We start from the raw sequence: 17,835 nt of genomic DNA, 5'->3' as shown, positions 1-17,835 counted from the left end.
ATATGACATGGTATTAACATGTGCATGCCAGGGAATAGCAAATCCAGGGACAATTCAGGGCAGGAAAATATGCATTTTTAAAAATACTAACAATTTAACAATTTTAGTACTAAAATAATATTATATTCTTCATATTCATACGGGTAATTTAAATGTTACATTCTGATAGCTACTTTAAATTGTCTATTATTTGCTTTTCAGGATTAACAAATCCATCCTGTTTATCCTACTTACTATCCCTGTAATTTATATTTTTTTCCACAGAAGTCCATTTCTTCTCTTCAGTGATAAAAAAACTTAGTCAAAGTTATCATTAATATATATGTGCTGAGTTATTTTTAACATAATTGTACCACAGTAATCTGAGCTCTTTCACTGAAATATTATAATCTGTGGAGCTGCATACACTACCTGAAGTACAAAGACTGGCAATGAATCCAGTTCCTCAATTATACTTCCATAGTATTCATTGATAGAAAAAACTGGAGCCTCATCATTTTTATTCATGATGTTGATGATTATAACTGCATAATCCTCCCATTTCCCATCAGAAGCCAACAAGTGGATCTCATACATTTTTGTTTCTTCATAGTCCAGTGGTTGGGCAATGAAAATGGCTCCTGTTTCTGGATCTACATCCAGCACTCCTCCTGTGTTTCCAGCTGTGATCTGATACCGTAGTTTAGCATTTGTTCCTGTCAATTACCAACAGTGTCAGAAAACACACATTTCTTGAAGTAGACTGATGGTGAGATGAAGTACAAATCACACAATAACTGCTTAGTGGTATTATTTTTATTTTATCATTTTTGTGGTCTTTTAAAACATGCAGCTATGTCAGATTACTTAGCAGCATTTTCAATTCTGATGTGTCCAACTGTAGTTTGTCTCTACAAAGTGTGTCTATGCAATGAAGTAATAATTCTGTTTTCATTTTATTTAGAGAGCAGAAATGAAGTGCCATATATCCATCACATCAGGTCCTCTGCCCAACGCTACAGAGCAGATTGACAGGCAGCCTAAGTCCCAAACTAAAAGTTCCCTGAGTAGGTAAATCCTTCTGCAATACATCTTCACCACATTTGCCTCAGCCTCCTACAGAGTGGGAGGAATCCAGTGAAGTCAGGATTTCCTTGCATTTCACAGTCCTTGGGACTTGTGCAACAACAACAAAAAAGCAGTGTTTCACCACACAGTGCAGATGAATTAGCAGTGCTCCATGGTCAAAAGATGCAAGCATTTACTGATCCCTTTCTCTTTTATGAGCACTGGTTATGTACTTTTACATGATTAGTGGCTGAATTTCTGGCTGATTTGTGGATAAAACAGTGTAGCTAAAGTTCATCATATGCATTTAAGAAGTCTAGATTCAAATCAAACAAACAAAGCAAAACTATACATCTAAACATGTTATCTATACATACTATACTAAACATCATAGAGAAAACAAATGAATCTCATTGAAATCCAGTCTGACTTATTCTAGTTAACCAGGACATTTTTATTGGCACCCACTTGTAAGAAAATGATCTCATCTATAAAAAATTTGTATCCGCAGGCATAGAAATTATCCCCTATCATCCCACATAAGTGCATGTCTCCTGAAATAAGAGACTGTGCCTCACACTCACAGTTATGAACTAATGTTCATGCCTGAGCAGTGCACACTTAAAGAACTTTTAAAATCTGGAGACAGAAAGACATTTCCTTTTCTCACACTACCAAATATGCCTTGGAGTGCTGAGATTAATGAAACTGGTTAATATTTTGGACAGAGCTGTGGGGGATTGCAGTGCTTTACCTTCATCCTCATCGTTAGCACTGACTGTGAGGATGGTAGATCCCACATCCTGGTCCTCGTCCACGCTCACCTCGTAGACGCTCTGGGCGAAGACGGGCTGGTTGTCGTTCACGTCGCTGACGGACACACGCACGTACGCCGTGTCTGCAGAGACAAGGAGCCTCAGGGTCAAACCCCCAGCTGTGCCACTTCTGTCAGCTACACTCCCTTCACCTGTCTGCCTGCACATTCAATGGAGACAAATATGCAGACAATACAGAAACAAACCCTTAGGGCTGTGGACTGCCTATATACCAACATTACTCAAAAGCACTTGGGTATCAAATAAATGTCACGTCCACTTTGTTTAAACACATACTACATGAATAATTGAGTAATTGATGCCTAATATGGCAGTTGTACAGTGTTTAGGCATAACTTTTCATCCTGAAGCCACAAAATTAAGTTTTTATTTAAGCAGGACGATCAACTGACAAAAGGATTTTCTATCGTGCATATTCCTGCTTCATAATTACTTTTGACTGAATACCGTATATATGCAGTGCTTTGAGAAACACTTGCACTGCCCAAAGATTTGCATCCTACAGATAATAGGCACTTCTTTGCCGGCTAGAAAACACTCTCTAAACTCCAAATATGCAGGTATATAGGTTTTCTTTATTTCAGAACAAAAAACTTGCTTGATCATCATGTAAAGCTTATCTTGCAACACAACTGTTGCACAGATAAACAGTAAAAAAGCCACCACAAAACCAGAACCACAGACACTGTCCCAACAAGACATGAAAAAAAAAGAGGAAATTACCATTTCATCTTGCACTTCAGAGCTTCTGTTTTCAGACACAATCCAAGTAATATCACACTTCCCACAGCCATCTGTCTCTTACCAGAGTTTGGCTTCCCATGCTTTCCAGGTCGAGCTGATTCAGAGCCATCCATTGACTTGACTTCCAGAAGGTAGGAGCCCTTCTCCTCTCTGTCAAACACCGAGGTGGTGTAAATGGAGCCTGTCTGGGGGTCCAAGCGAAAACAGGTGTAGTCTCTGCCACTGTCATGTAACAGGGAGTAAGTTATCTACAGGATTAAAAAGAAGTTGTTAATATATACTTTCCTTTTGTTGAATAGTTCACAACTAGAATAGTACTTAAAGAGAGGCAGAACTGTCCCATGTCCGAGTACTCGATCAGGCCAAGGAAGCTGGGTAAAACTGCAGCTTCAGCAGTCTGGTCTAAAGCCAATTAACTTCCTTGACTGCTGATCTGTAAAGGAAAATAATTTGTCTAATCAGCTGCTGATTTCACTAGCACGTGTTTGTACAGTGCTTGTGCTACAGCACCCAAACTCAGCTAAAGATCCCGAGTATTTCTACAACATCCACAGGTGAGCTGCATTTGAACCTGCTCAGGATCACAGACCATGTTCTACCCTCTATTATATGCATGGGTTTGTGACTTGACTTCAGTTTGCACTCTTGTTCTAAGGACGTATCTATTTTTGATTTGTTTGATCAGCATGGAATACATCCGCTTTGGGTGTTAACTTGCCATATTTTGTAAGGACTCAGTTTGCAGTACTGCCCATGATTTCCAACTCACACAAGCTTTTAACACATCTTTTCTTCCATTCATTTATCCAGTCTCATTTTAGGTCTATGTAGAACTTTCCACACAAAGGAATTCTACAGGAAGCATTTCAACTAAGCTACAGGCTGTACAAATATTTCCTCTTTGTTTTCTGCCTCACACCTACTAGTTTTAGTTGCATTTTTCACCTGGCAGCACAGAGAAGCGTGTAATTAACTACTTTATTTCATTCTACATTTCCCTATTAGTCATCCCTTTTCTAGGCTGAAGATTTCCAGACTATTTAACCATTGCTCCTGCGGAAGTTATTCCACAGCTTTCATCAGGGGAGATGAAGGTGCCCACTTTCTTACCTCACCATGCTGACCAATGTCAAGGTCAGTGGCAGACACCTGAGTGACAAATGTCCCCACATCAGCTCCCTCTGTTACTGAGGCTTCATAAATGGATGAAGTGAAGAATGGGACATTGTCATTGACATCTAGAATGTCAAAAAGAGCACAGAGAGAAAACTGTAAAACTTAAAGGAAAACAGTGCAGGACTATACTGTGACATTACTGAGCAGCTCACACACCTGTGACATTAACATGGACTGTGGTGAATGCTGCCAGAGGAACTGCAGCCACGTTCTGTGCTCGCACCCGCAGCTGAAAGCTCTTTGTTGTTTCATAATCCAGGGGCTCAGCTACCAGGATTGAAGCAGAACCATCATGTCTGTTTGGAGTCAGGTAGAAACGCACTGGCATGTTGGTCTCTGGGACAAGCCCCTCTTCCAGGTTGTAAGTGACACGGGGATCTCCAAGGGGAGAAGTTGCTTTGATTGTCTGCACAGTTCAAAAAGTGTGTGTAATCAACCCTTCCACAAGTATAGCAAAATTTCTAAAAGCTTTTGTTTGTGTTTTCATTCTCCCAGATATTCAGCTATAAAACACAGAACTCTTATAAAAGCTCACTATTTAAGCAAATAAACAATGTTCAGTTATGCTGCAGCCTGAGAGCTACAGACAGACAAACAACCTTACCAAAATTGAGGCATCCCGTGTTGTATTCTCTGGAATAACAACTTCATAGCTGTCTCTTTCCCACTGTGGAGGCTGGTTTTTTGCACTGGTTACAGTTACAGCAAGTTCAACTTTACTGCTCCTGTTGCCTCCATCTGTAGCAGTAATCTCTCGAATTATAGATGACTTCTGAACAGTAAAAAAGGTTTAATTACAGAAGGTTTTGAGCAGGCCTCCAAAAGAAATTAATACATAAAATTAAAGGTACACTTAAAAATAAACTTCACAAAAAAAAAAGATCTGAAGATGAACTCAAAATATGAACTAGGTGTAAATTTGATTAAAATTCTACTTACTTTACTTAAGAGGGTTGGAAGATGTTGCTATATGTCTCAATAAACCTAAGCAAATATCACACAAAATTTAAAACCAAACAGAACCAAAAAATCCACTTTGTGGAGGCCCTGAGTTCTTAAGCTTACCTATGAACAGTTCTTATTATTAGGTCTGTAGGGTTCTTAGATTCATTAAAGAAAATACATTAAAAGGATACACCTTCACCAAACTTTTGTGTGTCAGCTATTTAGAAGTTCAATGTCAGTATTAAAAATATCTATTTAAAGACTGACATCAACAACAAGAGTTCAATTTCAAAACAAATTACTTTAAAACATGAATATATCAAACTGCTTGTGTAGGTATTTAGAAAGAGCTGAAACTAATGAATTTTAGATAACTACATGAATTATGCTTTCACCTTCCTAAGGGACAGCTATGTTTAACGCACCACAACTGACATATATCAAATTGGGAATCTGTATCAGAACCAAAATTTCACACTTGTTCCTATTCAGGTTTGTGTCTTGACTCATTGCCTATAAACACAATGAAGTGCTACACTTGGGTTCTTGCTCCCCTGCTTATGACACAGCCCTCCAGCCCTTGGAATCAGCATGCCAGAGCCAGGGAAATGGGAAGAGCAAGTCTCTGAGGCAGTGCTGTGGCTGCTGCTTCCCAGCTGAAAGCAGGCCTTGCTCATATGCAATTCACAGTCCATGAACTCAGCAGCTAAAAGCCTTAGACTGATGGTTAATTTAAATAGATGTATTGATCCTTTAACCTGAGGGGGTAACCCAAACTCATGACCTCAGTCCCTCCTACATATATTGAAATAGTCTGCTTAAAAAAGAAAGCAAGCACCATACCTGAGATATGGGCTGGTTTACAAACACCCAGCCTGTGGTAGGATTAATCTGTAAATAATTTGGTTCATCACTTGCTATGGAGTATGTAATGGCAGCATTTGAGCTGTAGTCATCATCCCGGGCTGCAACACGCAGGAAGCTGGTCCCAACTCTTGTGTCCTCTCGGAGGAAATCTAAGGGAAGGAAAGGAGATTTCAAAATTATCATTAATTTGCTAAACTACCATGGACATTTTAGTAAGTGATAAAGAAATAACTGTCATACGTTATTCCTTTAGTATAATCTTCTCTTCCTTGTAACAATGGCCACACACACTGAGTATTTCAAAGGGCTGCTATCACTCCAGAGCTACAGATCATATCTGAACTTTATATTACCCCATTCATAACCTGGAATTCTAACTTCTTGTAAGATACTTCTTTTAACTGTATTTTAACCCAGAGAATAATTGCTCTGTATGAATGACATGGCTATTGTTTCAAGGAACTTTTCCCATAAGGCAGGCCTATGAGCCAAGGCTGTACATGGTACCTCACACATTACACAGAGTAACAGCTCTGCAATAAATAAGCAAAGTGCATGCATCTCTGGATGCATCAAAATTTGTCACATGTTCTACTGCCAGGATAGGAAAACCCAAAAATCTGAGACATGGGGTACGCTCACACTCAGGGCACTGAAACTCTATCCAATGACTCTCAATTACATTCATAGTGGGTGTTTTCAAATCTGGGGTCATTGTCATTTTGGTCCAGGATGACAATATTGATCTGACATATTCCAATGAGCGGCTCTGCTGCCTGATCTGTTGCTGTCACAGTGATGGGATATTCCCTCTGTTTTTCTCGATCAAATACCTGAAGAGTTGTCAGAACTCCTGAAAACAAATTAAATATCAAAGAGTTAAAATTCTGTGCATCTGGCAATATTCTTCATGCAGATGTTTGTTTTTCTGTCAATACATTGGGATACAATGCAGTAGGTTAAGTACACCTATAACATCAGCTTCAGGTTCAAGGATCCAACCCTGAGATTTAACAATTGCAACAGCTGACATTGTACACAGAGGAACTGGAATTAGAATGAAAGTGTAATTTAAGTTTAGAAAGTGAAGCTAACTACAAACTGAGAGAATGAGTTTCTCAAAAAATTATTTCTTTTGAAGAGCTGTAAGTACCAGGTAAAGGAATGTTTCATATCTTTTATCCTCCAGATATTCAGCCTGAACTTAGTTTTGGCCTTCTAAAATTTAGTTCCTTTCCTGTTTGTAAGACTGCTGTCATTTGGATAAATCACTTATATGCCATTAGCAATGCTGCAAGATAATGTACACTTAAAATATGTTTGTTTGGGTTTTTTAAATCCAGTTACAAAAGCACACAAGAAGCAGAACTTCCACATTTCAAGGAAAACATCAGTTTTAGTTCAGTACTGGACATGTATGAAACTTAGTTTCATGGAAGACTTGTTCATGCAGTTAATACAGTTTATATTTGGTCTGCTGTCAAAACACTAAATGAAAAATCATGAAGTCTGATTTTATCTAAGCCTTTCCTCCAACAGTGTCACAAGGTGGTTTCTCTATGCCATTATCAGTACTGACATTTGCTTTACCTGTGTCAGGATGAATGCTAAATGCTGGTAGGACACCATCTCTGTGCATCAAACCATATTTCACTATTCCATTGGCCCCTTCATCAGCATCAGTGGCTTCAACCTGCAGAACAACAGTCCCTGAAGGCTGATTTTCCAGGACAGAAGCATGTTCCCGATAATACTGGCACTAAGAGAGGGGAGAAAAAGAAAGAAAGAACAATTTTAAAAAGAGACAAATTAAGGACTTCCCTTGCCCTTTGATTTAGAGGTATACTAGCAGGGGAAAAAAAGGATTCTTTAGCTACACTTGCATTGCCATGCTCTGCTGTTAAAGCTTTATCTGTACCATAATTAATTTAAATTTCCCTTGCTATTTTGTGGTTACACATACAACACAAAACATGAGGCCACATCTCCAGCTAAAGCAAATATTTGGAGAAAAAGTTAAAGTTGCTTCCAAATGCAAATACTTTTCTATATTAGCAAAGGTCTAATAAAAAAAAGGGCATACACTTGCCCAAACCACAGAACTGTTTTGATCAAAAAGGGATCTCTACACAAAGTAATTTTGTCAAGGAGAGGTTACTGAGAATTTCTGAGACTGACATGAATAGTTGCTGACTTTTCAAAATATGCAACATTGCTCAACATCTGAGCCATCAGTACCACACCTGAAATTTTTAGACAACAGATCTTTAACAGGAATTAACATTCTGAAATCAAATTCAAGCTTTTTTTTTTTTTTTTTACAGTACTTCACTATTTAAGCTAAAACACTCATTCTTCTCTCTTTCATTAGTTCCAGACACGCCATTATCAAAGGAAGCCTATGCAATTTAGAGAGGTATTCTGGAGTATTGTGGGACAAGCCCACTGCACAGACAGCTATCCCTGTGGATTCCTGCTCACATGTGTCACATGGGATCTCCAGAAGTGCTTCACTTGGCCTCATCCTCTGAAATGCCAGAGATGAGGTGTGGTACAGGGAACAGACAGGAGCTCACAGGAGCTGTTCTGCCACAAGAGCAGAACAAACCCTGAAAGCCTTAGGGAGGGATGCAGAAAGAAGAGAAGACAGGACCCAGAGGGAAGCAGAGCACCTCTTAACCAGCTCATCTGCTGCACACCTGCAGTGCCAACAGTGCTAAAACATGTTTACACAGTCCAGTACAAATGACAGGGGCTTATATATTTACCTTCTGAAAGACAGGTTTGTTATTGTTGACATCATCAATTTTCACTACAACCTGGGCAGTACTTGTGAGAGGATGGGGCCCTCCAGAGGCATTATCATCAGTTGCTGTGACATTCAGAACATATTCTGTCCCCTGCAGCTCAGGAAATGGGCTTGCACGCAGTCTAAGTAGCCCTGTAAAAACAACAAGTTGTGGGGTTTTGCTGCATTAACCCAATCCCATTATTCTTCTCACTAGTAATCACCACAACAAAGCATTCTGGCTTACCTATTCACCAATAAACCATAAGGCTGTGCTGTTTAATTTAACTACAGTGTTTACTTGCAGTCCCACATTAAAACAAAAGTAAGACATCACAACAGGTTTGTCTATGGAGCAGACTGAGCCAACAGCCACAACTCAGCTGACCTGCACATAATGGCTTTCATCAATCTGCAGCTGCCATGGACAGCTCAGCTGAACTTAGTTCAAGTTTACCTTCCTGCAGCACTGAGCTACAGAGGCACAGGCTGAGAAACCTCTGTCCTGCCACTCTCAGAATTCCCCACAGGACACACCCTGCTGGGTGGGACACAGAGGCACTGGCAGAAAGAGAGGTGCTACAAATGCAGAAGGGACCACAGCTGCCTGAGATCCTGCAGAAAGGGGCTGTCATTCTTTTGCTCCACCATCCATCACATCTGTTATTCATCAGGAATAATCACAATTGTCATCACAACAGAGTATTTTCACAGCATCAATGTCACTAAAATTGCTTGAAAATGTATTATTTTAGCTGCAGCTCTTAACTTTGACACTTTACTGTACCTCCACATTTCTACTACAAGAGGGTACAGACTATTCCCCTGACATCACTCCTGAAAAGAAACTGCTGTAAGCCACTGTATAAACTTTTGCTGGTTTATTCAGCAAGAAAAGCCTAAAAGTGTTTTGGAAAAAATGCTAACATTCCTAAAATTAAGTTTAAAATACTATAGAATTAATTGACAAAAAAGTATAAATGTACCTATACATGATTTTCTATATTAAAACTATAGAGCTAATCCCAGGACATGCTATCAATCAAATGTAGAGATGCTTTGACCAAAAAAAAATCTGTTTCTCACAAAAAAGATCTTCAGAAGTGTCATGTATATTAATGCTGTAGTTTTTAGACACTTTCAAAACCTTTGCTCCTCTTCAGGTGCCAAAGCATCTGTAGAAATTTAACTCTTGGAACCTGCAACTCTATTTTTAAGTCAGAAAGGAAGTAAAGGAGCTCATAGTAAATTCAGTGTCATGATTCAATGCTTGCAAGTTACCTGCAGACCATATTTTTGGGAACGTTTAAGAATCTAACATTAATATTGCAAAACCATGATTGCATTGAAATTAAAATTTCATGTTAAGTGAAACTCTATGCAATAAAGTGAAGGAATAACTAAGGGCAGCTTGCTCCTTCCTATGTATTCAAAACTTCTGCTTTGGAAAATCTAAGTTCAGATTTTGATTGCAGTTCAAAATACAAAGTAGTTTAACTGAAGTTAATTAAGTTACTTCAATCCTTCAATGGGATTTCAATTTGTTTGCCTGTTTCAATCTCAAAACATCCTCTTCTGTTTTTTCAAGCAATCAACAGTAAATAAATCCTATTAATGTAAAGGGATATGCCAACCTACTGGTTGGTGTTTGTGCACTTTTTTTTTTTTTTCCTAATGAGGACACCAATGTGGCAGGAGCCTTTTTTCTTCTCATAAAGAAGGATAGCACATGCTATTCAGTTTGCTAGTAAGAGCAAATTCAAGGTGTATCACAACAGGACCAACATTATGGCCACAGCAGCAAAGAGCTAATACACAATTACCTTTCTTAGGGTCAATAACAAAGTTCCCTTTCTGATTCCCAGACAGAATATCATATGTCACACCATCTCCATCAGGATCAACAGCATTAACTGTGGCAATCAGCGTGTTTGGGCCTGCATCTTCAGAAACAAAGCTCCTGTAGCTGTTAAAAAACCCAGACAGCACACATTCATGAATTTAACCAGGATGTCATATATAGAGAACTAAGCTTTACAACACCTACTAACTACCTGTTCAAAGGGCACTGCAGGAATTTGTAATTTTCTAGTACAATTATACTGATATGATGCTTTTTTGTTAAGCAGTGAAATGATAGCATTGATGACCTATCCAACCATCCACATCCTTCTGCTGTTACCCCCACATTTCCCTCCAAACTTTCAGCAGTACCACAGCCTTGAAGATGAGCTGTGCAACCAGACTTATGCTAAATGCAGAATTCACTTGGGTTTTTTTAATTTAAAAAAATGAGTTTCCTGATTCACAGACTCCAAGCAAACATTTGGTAAGTTAAAGCAGTCCCCATCACAGCACTTTCTGACACAAGCCCTCAAAAAAACTTTCAGTGGAGTCCTTGCCCCAGAAGGACTAAGATGAAAGTGAGATGTGGAGGATATCTGCATAATGTCAGTTTTACAAAAATCTCTGCTCAAGTCCAGTCACATCACTGACATTGTAAGCTCTTAAGAGGCATTATCAGCCTAAGCTTAATACTCTCTGGAGTAGAAAAGCCCCCTGCTTGAGTAAAGTCCCCAATATTTATTATTTTATCTGACTGCATTGAGCATGTGTCAGACTAAGCACCCACCAGGCCTATCCACAGGAGATATCCCAAAGCTCAGCTGTAAGAATGAACTGCAGCTGCCTGTATCCAGCATAATACAGATGCACCATTGGGTTAGAGTGCTTATGGACACACTGGCCAGATGCTGAGAATAACAAAAAATTGGAAGGAAAAGAAAATGGATACACAGAAAACCATTTCCTTCACATTTCTTGTTGTGCTTTCTATGAAACCTCCATAGAAACAGCTTCTTTTCTTCCCCCAGTTTTATATGCAATGAAGTAAGAGAAGTAAATCATTCTGGTTTAGCTCAGTCACAAACATCAAGGCACTGTCTTAACTCTGCATCTCAAAAGCAAATGAACAGTAATTCTGATAATTTTTTACATTAAATACAGGGAGAGCAGAGTTCAGAAGAGATCTCTTAAAAAAGAGAATGAAAAAACTAACAACATGAAAGAGAGTGGTAGCCTTAAGCATTTCATAACTGAGATAAAGAATAACTGATGAAAGAGAGCTCATGGCAAGGAATCATGAGTTTATACTGGGCTGTAAATCTATTTGAACAAAGGGCTAGAAGGACAACATCATTGCCTAGATTTGTATTAGACTGCCACAGAGCACAACATTAAACTGCAAATAGTTTCTCAACAGGCCCAAATTTACATGTGTTCACAATGATTCTATTTCATGGAAAATTTAAACTAAGTTCTGTCTGAAATTTACCTCTGGGTTCAAGATTTTTTTCATAACAGGAAAGATAAAGCAAAATCAAAGCCTAGCTCACCAAAAACTTGAGATAATTTGTATTCCAGAAGAATAATTCAATTCCAATGCCTATCTACACATACACACAACACTAGTTTCCCTGCTATTGCACAGACAACAGAAAAGCTTCTTGTGAAGGTTTGGTAATTTAAAATAATATTATTTTAATCATAGTCTTCAGTAACCTTTAGGTACAAGACCTGGCAGGGATTTTTTTTAAACTATGTTTTCTGTTTCCAGTTTGTTAGATATGTTTACAGCATCTTAAATAGTATCACATACTTCTGATTAAAATATTAGGAACAGATGCAGGTTAATATTCAATATCACTGAACAGTAAAAGAAATTAAATGAAAAACAGGCATCAGCGAAAGAGTGAGAAACATAACCTGGTTTAGTATTTGAAAATATACAGAAATCCAATATTAAATTACAAAAGATCAAAATTTCCAAGCCATATCTCCTCAGCAATGTTTAGAAAAGAAAGAAAGGCACAAGATTTCAAAGCCAGAGGTTATCTGCACATAAAACAAGGACTGTCACAAAGCTTTGATGTTTTGTTCAGCTAAACCCCCAGCTTAACATCATTGAAATCTTTGCCTCGGTTTTGTTCTGGGCAACTTCTACTTTTAAGAGTAGAAGCTGGTGCAGAAGCTGACTGGAAATTCCATTACTAAGCCTCTAACTTACAGTGCTAGCTTACAGTACTTCTGGCATTGCTTCAGATGCTGCTGAGTCCCAGCTATGGAAGAAAAGTGCTTACATGTATTTAGAAGAAAAAAAATATATACATACAATTTGTAGGGGATGGAAAGTGAAATTAAGTGAACTCCACTTAATGGCATTTATCTTGTGGGTTTTGTAATTCAGTTGCCTTTTAGGATTGTGTCATCTAAGCTTTTTTCTTTGACAGCTATAAACCAGGGATGCAGACTGCTGACTCTAAGTTTAAACTGCCGAATTAAAAGGCAAAATTCCCCCATGTCTCTAGATGAGGGCTGATGGCAACAACTCTGTTGCCTGTTTTTTCTGCCTGATTTCCTTTGGTGGTGGAGGGGTGCGCCTGAACTGTATAATCTGAAATTTTTGCACCATATCTTTCAGAAAATACTGGAAAAAAATAAAATTGCATAAAGGAGATATAATAAATAACAATAAATAAAAATGTAATAAAATTTATTGTCTATATACTACCTTTTTTTTTTTTACTGAGGGTTTCAGAGTCAAAATATCACCCCACATTTGTCAGACCAGCTCTCAGCTTTGATTGAACCAAAGCCAATTGCCATTCTGTGACAGGCCAATTCAACAAAAATACAAAAAGCAACAGTAAAAGACAACGGAGTCTGAAGAATATGTATTTACATTGTCTGAGAAAACTCAGGTGCTTCATCATTCACATTGGAGACATGGATCCTAACAGTTGCTGTGCCAGTCCTGGGCTCTTCCCCTTGATCTACAGCCATAATGATGAACTCATAGAGGTGGTTCGGGCGCTCGTAGTCCAACCGTGTGGCTGGAAAAATAGTGCCATGAGAAGTAATGCTGAAGTCTTGGCTCAGAGTGTAATACAGCAACTGGGCATTCTCCTTTGAGTCACAGTCAGTGGCTGTCACTGTTAGAAGAGAAAGACATTGTGTAGATCAAAGTTAGTGAATTGGAATGGTAAGTGCATTTACTACTACTGTCGTGTACCATCAAGAATATATTCCCACACAGAGAAGTATATTCTCATGTCCACCTGACCTACCCTATTCTCATGTCTACCTGACTCAAAATCACTCAGATCACACACTGTGCAATTAAAGATGGGATATTTACATACATTATTCAGCTGATGCCCATTATGTGTTTGTCAAATCCTATTCATTACCTACAAAAATCTATGCTAAAAGCACAGTTACCAGACCAGTAACTAACAAACTACCATCAGTACAGGATAAATCACTAAGCAGAACAAAAGGAGGTTATAAAAGCCTATTTACTAGGGAAAAGCAACTTTCCAGCAGCTGAATTTCCTTTTCCCCCCTCCAGATTTAGAGAAAGTTTATGTAAGGGTTAAAGACTAATACAAGGCCCTTGTACAACTGCTTAATAGACATAGGGTTTTTTTCTTGCTACACTTTACAGAGCACCACCACTTGAAGCTCAAGTTCTTGGTCTCCCTGGGAAGAAGCAAAATCTTCTTGTCAAGCATCCAAACAAAACCTCACATAGAAGAGTTAAAGTGTACAAGAGGCTGTTAATGCAAGAGAGCAGAATTCCTAGAGCAAGCCCACACAGGACTCTCAGAGACAGGCAGAGGTGAGCTGAGGTGTCCATAACTACTGATCCAGGATCACTCTCTTCCTTCAAGAAATGTAGCAAGACTGCTACTATGAGCCTGCTGCTGTAATACCAACCACAACAAAGTTCTGTTACTTCAAAATTCCACAAACAAAATCTGTTTCCTTTGCCTTCCTGTCCCCCAAAATTGTTTGGGCTATGACACCAGTAAACAACTCTGACATGAACCTACAAGGCGTCATTTGCCTTCAGAGAGCTGCAACTACCCACATTGGGACAGGTAATTTTGCTTTCTGAACTGAATTCTAAGTAGTGCAAGGGAGAAAAATACAGTGAAGATAATAAATGGCTTCAGGAGCACTAACCTTGGAGAAGAGCAGTTGTCATAGGAACTGTTTCAGGAACACCAACTTTGCTGTAAATCGACTGATGAAATGCAGGGGCACAATCATTCACATCTGTGATTACAACCAAAACCTTAATGGAGAAGAGGGGAATGTTAAACAGCAAAGTGAATCAAGGGAACGACCTTACTGCTCTGGAAATAGCACATGGAAGAATTTCCCAAAAACATCCTTGAAGTCCTCAGCAGCTATAGGATAAGACATTTTTCTTAGATTGCTCTTTTTCTGCTGAGTGCCACTGAAATATTACATTCCAAGATACCAGAAATTGCCAAGTCCCTGACCCTGCAGCAATGTTTTCCACTCACCTTTCATCTCCATTGATTATTCCTTATTAGTTTAAAGGAAAATGGACCATCTGCTTGCCAAGCACCCTTTTTCCATTATCTTATCCTGCAACACTTCTGTGATTTGTAACACTAAAAACTCTACTGCCAAGCATATTACATTTTAGCATTATAAATCTCTAAGACCAAGTCCTGAATTTAATTACAGCAGCACAAATCAGATACAAGTGGACCTGATCTCCAGGGAAGTGATCATAGCCCCAGTCCTGTCAGGGCTCAAGGACAATGCTCTGAGGCACAGGGTGGGATTGTTGGGGTGTCTGTGGGCCAGGAGTTGGACTCAATCCTTGTGGGTCCCTTCCAACCCTGGATATTCTATGGTTCTAGTAAACTAAGTAAGAGATACAATTTTGCCTCTAACATCTTTACAAATGCTTTCTTATTCCTGTGTCAAATATGAGTCCACAGTTAACACTCCAAACAGTAAGGAGTGTGTAAAGAAGCCTTTCTGGTGCTCATGCTGCTGCACCTCATGCAGTTAGTGAGGGCATTCTGCATTACAGAACACCAGGCAGAGCTGTATTCCATGAGTCTTGCAGAGCAGATATGCATGAACTATTGAGGTTGTATCAGTGTAAAGCAGGTACAAGTTAAACTACCTCTAGGCTAAACATATTTGTAAAATCATCTCATAATTCTCTTTTGAGTCGTATTTTACTGTTCTTCATCTTGTAGCACACATGGGCCAGCTGAAACTATCAGGCTCTGGTGTGCTGCAGCCAGTGTTTGTTATACTGGCATACTGCTTCCTGTCTCTCTGTGTCCTCACACTTGATCCTAATAATTCTGTCTCCAGCTCCCTATCTTATTTCCTACAGCAGGAACAAACTTATATAGTATGCTTTTCCTAGTTCAGTGAATCTCTGAATTCAAATAACTGTAATAACTATATTAAGAAATATTTTTGCTGTCAAACAGCTTTCTAAAATACCACAAACTATCACCTTTTAATATCAGTGAATTTTTATTGCTTTCTTGTTTTACGAGTTCACTTTGTGTTCTTGATACAAAACAAGTAATTCTTTGTCCTGCCTTTGTTTTAGAGTGGAATAATCTGAAATGTACCTCACACTTGATGAAAGTAGAGTAATAGAAAACCTTGTGTCTACATGGCTACATCCATTTCCATGTGTTACCAGATAAGCCTTGGGATCTATGATGGGATGGCATATTGATCCCTCAGAAACAGATTTTAGAGCATCTGCAAAAGTGAAATCCAAGAGTACCTAAACCACTCCTCAACATCTCCCCACAGACAGAAAGACTTTTGAAATGGGTAGCAGAACGGCCAGCATGGGGAAATGGGAGCTCCTGGTGAATCTGTCCAGATTCAAAAGGATGAAGGAAAATGGAAATGCACCCAGGCTGCTGGAGAGGAACACCTACCTCAGCAGCAGTGCTGGACTGCTCCTCGTTCTCCTCTGCCCTGACCAAAAGGAGGTACTGGTGGGGGTCACCTTCATAATCCACACTCCGAGTTAGACTGAGCTCTCCCGTTGCCTGATCAATGCTGAACAGACCCCCAGGATTAGTGAGCAAACTGTAGCTCAGGGATTTCTTCTGATATGACACAGCAGTGACTGTAAGAAAGCTGCATTAAAAGAAATAAAAAGAAAGGACTCAAGGACATAACACGACATTGTGAAAAATATAACAAAAGCGATGCATATCAGAAATGATGGTGCAACCCTGCAGCTCTGCTCAGAGGTATCCTCAATGAAGTCAGTGACAGCTGTATCTAAACACCAAATTCAAGCATTTTGTTACACAGTGCTTCTATCACCTTGGGGTTAAACAGATAAAGATTCTTGAAACATAGTAAGGATTAAAAATGCAGGAACAGAGGATTTAAATTTTGCTGCAACTGAATTTGCCTACTTCAACTTCTTTCTGGGGTAGTGATGATTTTCAGGCAGGAAACTAAAAGATAAAGCAAGATGAAAAAGATTTGGTTTAATAAGAGCACGATAAGTTTGCTGCAGTCATACCATCCTAAAGTTCCAACAGACAACAGCAAAAGGATAAAAGCCAGGCCCTAACAGCAGTGAGTGCTACAGCTTACACTGGACATATATTGTTAGCTCATCTGACACTATCTTTTTCCACTGAAGTGCAATATGTTTAAAGCCTTTAAGAGGAAACACCCACAATAACAAGTAAAAGAAAAAAATTAAAACTAAATATTTTTAAAGGATTTAAACCAGAAAACTAATTCCTCAAGTTCTCTTGCTTTAGCATGCAAGTTGCTTAGGAAAAAAAAAAACCATCTCCCAGGAGAACACACCAACATGATCCTGTGGCAATTACAGTCAAAAAAAACACAAACTCCTTTTTTCCCCCTTGCATTGCCATGCTGCTGTGCCTCATGTCCCTCTGGTGCACTACTGAACCAATGGACAACACTGCTGTAGGTCATTATCTCACTTCAGTTTTCTCTCCTGTTTTCCTGTTCTGAGGTCTCACAGGCAGTTTCAGCCGGTGCATGACTGCATTCCTTCCAACAGGAATTATTTTGCTCTCCTTCCAGCTCCCTGCCCTGGCTGCATGTTCAAGCCATCTCTGCTCTCCTGCCAGCACTGAAAATCTCAAGGCCATGCTGGGTGCATATTTAACTGAAAACATTTTTTGCCTTTTTTTGTCTTTGTACCTCCTCGGCTCAGGCTGCCCATGCAGCTGTAGCTCAATGGTGTGACAGGCAGACCAAAGGAAGGGAAGGATTTGGTAATGATCCTCTGCTCAGCAGCAGCCTGAAATCAGGCTCTAATTAGGAAATCCTAAACCCAGAAATTCAGTGCATGACAGCAACTGTTCTGCTTTGGCAAACCAAAACCACTACACCTGCATACTTGGGTAATTGGTCCAATTTAAATATGAGAACTTTAGGATTCTAAATGGATTTTCATGGCTATTTCTGGCCAACACATTACAGAAACAACTTTCACACTTTCATTATGTCTATTAAGACCTTTTCATATATAATAACCACACAAAATACTTAATTCCTTTTGGATATTACCAA

General features: G+C 39.1%; 1 protein-coding gene across 1 annotated transcript in view; it reads right to left on the bottom strand.

The window, feature by feature from the left end:
* Positions 1 to 17,835, bottom strand: part of LOC128812718 (neural-cadherin-like) — a 59,332-nt gene that overhangs the window by 24,164 nt on the left and 17,333 nt on the right. Inside the window, exons 4-17 of the mRNA XM_053987288.1 lie at positions 16,203 to 16,407; positions 14,431 to 14,542; positions 13,145 to 13,394; positions 10,227 to 10,369; positions 8,384 to 8,556; positions 7,206 to 7,374; positions 6,298 to 6,468; positions 5,592 to 5,764; positions 4,408 to 4,575; positions 3,960 to 4,209; positions 3,738 to 3,865; positions 2,689 to 2,875; positions 1,802 to 1,945; positions 412 to 695 (exon numbers count right to left, since the gene is read on the bottom strand). Of these exons, the coding sequence (XP_053843263.1) occupies positions 412 to 695; positions 1,802 to 1,945; positions 2,689 to 2,875; positions 3,738 to 3,865; positions 3,960 to 4,209; positions 4,408 to 4,575; positions 5,592 to 5,764; positions 6,298 to 6,468; positions 7,206 to 7,374; positions 8,384 to 8,556; positions 10,227 to 10,369; positions 13,145 to 13,394; positions 14,431 to 14,542; positions 16,203 to 16,407 (2,557 nt within the window). The remainder of the gene's footprint in view (positions 1 to 411; positions 696 to 1,801; positions 1,946 to 2,688; positions 2,876 to 3,737; positions 3,866 to 3,959; positions 4,210 to 4,407; positions 4,576 to 5,591; positions 5,765 to 6,297; positions 6,469 to 7,205; positions 7,375 to 8,383; positions 8,557 to 10,226; positions 10,370 to 13,144; positions 13,395 to 14,430; positions 14,543 to 16,202; positions 16,408 to 17,835) is intronic.

This window comes from Vidua macroura, chromosome 11 (genome assembly GCF_024509145.1).
Source record: "Vidua macroura isolate BioBank_ID:100142 chromosome 11, ASM2450914v1, whole genome shotgun sequence".
Taxonomy (NCBI): Eukaryota; Metazoa; Chordata; class Aves; order Passeriformes; family Viduidae; genus Vidua; species Vidua macroura.
The sequence above is the reverse complement of the archived record's forward strand: the minus strand, read 5'-3'. Positions and strand labels throughout refer to the sequence as shown.